The following is a 6,121-nucleotide window of genomic DNA, read 5'->3' on the forward strand; positions in this document are numbered from 1 at the left end:
ATAATTAACTCCTTTGGAATTAAATATATATATTGCAATATGCATATCACTGTATAATACTAAGGATAATAATTATATGCAGTCACTCGTTGAATTACATTATTGTCACTCTGTCTATTTTGTTTTCAAAGATACAATTTCAATAATGACATTCTTCAATTTTCCTTTCACATAGCTTCTCTAACCCAGGCAGCTGGTAGAATTTGGCCTCCACTAGGATTTCTTCTAACAACAATGTTCCTGTTGGCAGGAGTCTTGCAATGGATGTAAAGTTCAAATTTCGTAAGTAATTTAATATAAGTCGGAAATGTCGTGGATCTCTGTCGACGAAATAGCTGTATACATTGTCCACTTCATATGGTTTCATAGGTGATTCAGTCAATATCATCTTGGCTAGAAGCTGGTTCTTTGCTTAAAGTCTGTACACAAGTTTCAATTTTTTTCCTCCTATGTTAATAATTACTCTTTTCTGTTGCATTTCCATCATTTTCCTCAGCTTTATGGTATTTTTGTCGGTTGGTATATATTGTGGTGTTATCGTAATTATAGTCTTTGTCGTGTCTTGTCTGTCAGATTTGGCTTTCTTTTCCATGTCCTTGTCGGTGATAAGTCGAACTGATACGGATCTAGAGTCGTCGTCCTTTGCAATATCCACATCCTTGTCCTCAGGTGATTGTCCTCTGCCGTTGTTGTTGATGTCTTGCTGGTCGTCTATGTCCTCTTCATCTGTAGATACATGTATTTCAACTACGTCATTTTCCTCGTCCGAGTCTGAGTCCGAGTCTGACATGTTCAGTCCTAGTTGGTCCAGCATCTGACTCCCTGGAAGCCAACTTCTCCTTTTGTCCACATTGGTTGGTTGTGTTTTCTCTGCGTCCTCTTTTGCATTTACTACTGGCTTTTGGGTTATTGATTTCAACTTCTTATTATATGGCCGTGCTGGTTGGGTCGGCTTTCTGGCATACCAAACTTTTTCTACTTCCTTTATCTCTTTCTTATCTGAATTTATCTCTTTTCCTGCTCTCTTTCCAATTTCCTTCCTTTCTGTATCCATCTTCTTTCCTTCTTTCTGTCCAATTTCTTTCCTTTCTGTGTCGATCTTCTTTCCTTCTTTCGGCCTAATTTGTTTCCTTTCTTTGTCCGCATCATTTTCTTTATTTTCATCTTCTTTTCTTTCTGTATCCATATAATCTGTTTTCTCTTTCTTTCCTTCTTCATTCCTTTCCTTTCTGTCAATGTTGTCTTCCTCACACCACTTTCTCTTTAAGTTCCTCTTTCCCTGGTCATTGTTATCTTTCCGTCCAGTTTCCTTTCTCTTCAGTAAATAGCTATCTCTGATGCTCTCTGTCTCCTCTGCCTTTGTGAAAGCTTCCCTTCTTATAGATTTTATTAAAGATGTAGCCCTGCTGGCGTACATTCTGTATTCTTCGTCTTCCAGCTCTGTAAAGGTCATCGTCATTCTTTTAATGATGGTGAAACCTGATGAGGTGCATTTCTTGTGCTTTCCCTCTCTGGAGTACACCTGCAGACAATCATTGCATCGATAGCCGAACCCAGAATGGGCAGCCATGATATGTCTCTCACAATATAGTTGCCTATTAAACTCCTGGTCCCCATCGCATATAGCGCACAGGTAACGAGTTACCAACTGAAAGAATAAAAATTGTCTGATAGAGAATAACCCACTATTAGGTATTTCTCTTAAAAATGTATCATTTTGGTAATTCCCATCTTATTCAAGGGAGATAATTCTGTGAATTTTTTAAAGAATTATACCAGGCATAATAGTCTAAGCTGGTTCAGCAGGATACTTTTAGTGTGTGTATGAATTTATATGTGAACACCTCTAATCTTTTAACCATGTGGGTGTATTTAAGCCATTGTAAGGTTTAAGGTGATTGTGGTGTACAACTTTAATTCTGGATCTTGGATTTTTCTTGATACGATATAATATGTCATTGATTCGTTCAACAACCAGGTATGGACCTTCCCATGGGCAACTTAGTTTTGAACCTGTACCCTGGTAACGCGGGTTGTATCGCCAAACTGCATCAGCTTTGTTATAGCGATTCATTTGAATCCGTTTATCATACCCCTTCTTCATGTTTGATGAAGATAATTGAATCCTTTTACGAGCAAACTCATGTATATTCTCTATCTGTTTGTTGAGAAGATACGCATAGTCTGTACGAGTGTTGTATGTTTCAGCTTCAACATGACCAAGTACCAGATCTACCGGAAGGCTGATGGGGTGACCAAACACCATTTCATTGGGGGAAACACCTGTTGTCTCATGTTCAGCGGAACGATATGCCATCATGAGAAGGTAAATTTTCTCATCCCAATCTCTTTTGTTTTCTGACACAAAAGCTGAGAGCATAGACTCTATGGTCCTGTTTGCCCTCTCTACTAACTAATCATTATATTATGTGTATGTATTGCAGGTAGCAGTCATCCTTTGATTGAGTAGTAATAAAGCCATCTTGACAAAGGAAGGTGATGATCTTCATTTATGACTGCTACCATCACATCTATGATTTGATCGAGCACTGCCGACATCCTCACCTGCATCGTAGTCCTGAGAGATTTGCACCAGTGTCTACAACCATGCCCTGCATACATTGTCCAGTACAGGGATGTGAATGGAAGTCTCAGGATCTTGCAGCGGACTTTGCAGCTGACCTGGCCATAGCCCTTCAGATTCACGACAGGACTGCTGGTCATATGTCGGACAGGTGAGATATTCACGTTAATTGTCCTTTGTCCGAGGCTAAGGTGTCATACTGGCAGACCAGTTAGTTAATCCGGTAACAATGAGTAAAAGGAATTAGATGTATTCATGTCAAAAGATAGAAACTTGTAGCCTCTGGTAGAGATATAATTAATAGATTGCTTTTAAAGTACAAATTGTCACATTGTGTAATAAAATTACGAAAGTTTGTAAGTGGAAATACATAATAATAACTTCGTTGGAATGTCCAATTTATGAAATAAGATATTAAACAAATGTTCGAAAATAGCACTATTATCATAAATCCTTTATGATAAAAACTTAACATTGGTTAAAGTGAACAATGATGACATATAATTATTTAAACTATGAAGGTCTGATAACGCTCGACTTGATAACATCAAGTACTATAGATATAGTGACCATAGATATTCACAATGCCGAAGTCCATGGCATAAATATGTTAATTTCATTTCAATGTTACTTAGAATTTATATGACTTTCCCCTCAATTGTTTCCAGGAATATGTTCATCCACTCCAGGTATTTGCTGGTCCATATAACGTCCTTGTCAACTTTATAATGGAATCCCGAGAGATTCCTTTGGAGAATATTTATACCGGCACAACTAATAATGTTCAGGTAAATTCCAGGTATTGATGTATATATAATCCATACAAGGTATTTGAGGTAAGTATCCTCTGGTGAAATCAAAGTACTGTATTTGTAGAATACAGGTACAGTACTGTATTTGTGAATACCATATACCATATTTGACCTAATAAGGGCGCCCCTACCTTTTTTCAAGGAAATAAATCTTTGACTGAGTGTCAAAATGGTATTCAAAAGTAATAATTCATGTGAAAAATTTTGCTACTTTATGTGTTCAATTTTCTTCAGCAAATTAAGTAACTGGAACACATGTTTTCGCCACATTTTGTGTATTCCTACAGGCTACAGATGACATGTCAGTGCAAAGAGCACCCAAAACTAATTATAAACACACATGCAAATAATAACTTACCATCTTTATTTGAAGATAAAGTAAAGACTTCATTCTTGTTGATAAATAACTTTTGTTCAGAACAGAAAGCTAGTAAAAGACATTGTAAATCAATTATTAGGTCAAAGAAAACGATGTCTGATATGATCTGTGAAATCACCTGTTTCTATAAATAGAACACAAAAGAGTTCCATTTGAACATAAATGGTGGAACACAACTTCTCTGGTCTAAAGATCAGCTGGCATGGTTTACAAGTTTACAGGAGTATTCAAGTGATGTTTAAGCTTAATATATGATAATGAATAGATATCTTCAGCTGGAATATTTTTATGACTGAATATTTTACCGTTTCCACAACCTTGGGTATTCTGCTACAAGGTATAGTCTGTTTCATAAAACTTCAGAATAACTAATCTTAATAAGGCGCCCCACTGTCAATTACCCGCGCCCTTATTAGGTCAAATACAGTATATATTGTAAATGCAGAATATCACACGGAAATCCACTTTCCTTTGCGTACACTTCACGAAAGATATATTGTTACTTTGTAATTTTATATCACACTTGATATTTAAATTTAACTATTTATAAAGAACACTGGATATTTAAATAATTAACTCCTTTGGAATTAAATATATATATTGCAATATGCATATCACTGTATAATACTAAGGATAATAATTATTTGCAGTCACTCGTTGAATTACATTATTGTCACTCTGTCTATTTTGTTTTCAAAGATACAATTTCAATAATGACATTCTTCAATTTTCCTTTCAGATAGCTTCTCTAACCCAGGCAGCTGGTAGAATTTGGCCTCCACTAGGATTTCTTCTAACAACAATGTTCCTGTTGGCAGGAGTCTTGCAATGGATGTAAAGTTCAAATTTCGTAAGTAATTTAATATAAGTCGGAAATGTCGTGGATCTCTGTCGACGAAATAGCTGTATACATTGTCCACTTCATATGGTTTCATAGGTGATTCAGTCAATATCATCTTGGCTAGAAGCTGGTTCTTTGCTTAAAGTCTGTACACAAGTTTCAATTTTTTTCCTCCTATGTTAATAATTACTCTTTTCTGTTGCATTTCCATCATTTTCCTCAGCTTTATGGTATTTTTGTCGGTTGGTATATATTGTGGTGTTATCGTAATTATAGTCTTTGTCGTGTCTTGTCTGTCAGATTTGGCTTTCTTTTCCATGTCCTTGTCGGTGATAAGTCGAACTGATACGGATCTAGAGTCGTCGTCCTTTGCAATATCCACATCCTTGTCCTCGGGTGATTGTCCTCTGCCGTTGTTGTTGATGTCTTGCTGGTCGTCTATGTCCTCTTCATCTGTAGATACATGTATTTCAACTACGTCATTTTCCTCGTCCGAGTCTGAGTCCGAGTCTGACATGTTCAGTCCTAGTTGGTCCAGCATCTGACTCCCTGGAAGCCAACTTCTCCTTTTGTCCACATTGGTTGGTTGTGTTTTCTCTGCGTCCTCTTTTGCATTTACTACTGGCTTTTGGGTTATTGATTTCAACTTCTTATTATATGGCCGTGCTGGTTGGGTCGGCTTTCTGGCATACCAAACTTTTTCTACTTCCTTTATCTCTTTCTTATCTGAATTTATCTCTTTTCCTGCTCTCTTTCCAATTTCCTTCCTTTCTGTATCCATCTTCTTTCCTTCTTTCTGTCCAATTTCTTTCCTTTCTGTGTCGATCTTCTTTCCTTCTTTCGGCCTAATTTGTTTCCTTTCTTTGTCCGCATCATTTTCTTTATTTTCATCTTCTTTTCTTTCTGTATCCATATAATCTGTTTTCTCTTTCTTTCCTTCTTCATTCCTTTCCTTTCTGTCAATGTTGTCTTCCTCACACCACTTTCTCTTTAAGTTCCTCTTTCCCTGGTCATTGTTATCTTTCCGTCCAGTTTCCTTTCTCTTCAGTAAATAGCTATCTCTGATGCTCTCTGTCTCCTCTGCCTTTGTGAAAGCTTCCCTTCTTATAGATTTTATTAAAGATGTAGCCCTGCTGGCGTACATTCTGTATTCTTCGTCTTCCAGCTCTGTAAAGGTCATCGTCATTCTTTTAATGATGGTGAAACCTGATGAGGTGCATTTCTTGTGCTTTCCCTCTCTGGAGTACACCTGCAGACAATCATTGCATCGATAGCCGAACCCAGAATGGGCAGCCATGATATGTCTCTCACAATATAGTTGCCTATTAAACTCCTGGTCCCCATCGCATATAGCGTACAGGTAACGAGTTACCAACTGAAAGAATAAAAATTGTCTGATAGAGAATAACCCACTATTAGGTATTTCTCTTAAAAATGTATCATTTTGGTAATTCCCATCTTATTCAAGGGAGATAATTCTGTGAATTTTTTAAAGAATTATACCA

At 36.9% G+C, this 6,121-nt stretch overlaps 1 protein-coding gene across 1 annotated transcript; it reads right to left on the reverse strand.

Annotated features, from left to right (window-relative positions):
• Nucleotides 1-412: 412 nt before the first annotated feature.
• On the reverse strand, nt 413-1,570 carry LOC117338992 (myb-like protein X). The gene has a single exon (XM_033900357.1). It carries the CDS (start codon nt 1,568-1,570, stop codon nt 413-415), a length of 1,158 nt encoding a protein of 385 aa, XP_033756248.1.
• Nucleotides 1,571-6,121: the final 4,551 nt, after the last annotated feature.

The sequence above is a fragment of the Pecten maximus genome, chromosome 12, assembly GCF_902652985.1.
Source record: "Pecten maximus chromosome 12, xPecMax1.1, whole genome shotgun sequence".
In the NCBI taxonomy this organism is placed as follows: Eukaryota; Metazoa; Mollusca; class Bivalvia; order Pectinida; family Pectinidae; genus Pecten; species Pecten maximus.

Coding starts and splice junctions, on each gene's coding strand:
- LOC117338992 (XM_033900357.1), bottom strand. CDS start 1,570: ATGGCTGCCCATTCTGGGTTCGGCTATCGATGCAATGATTGTCTGCAG.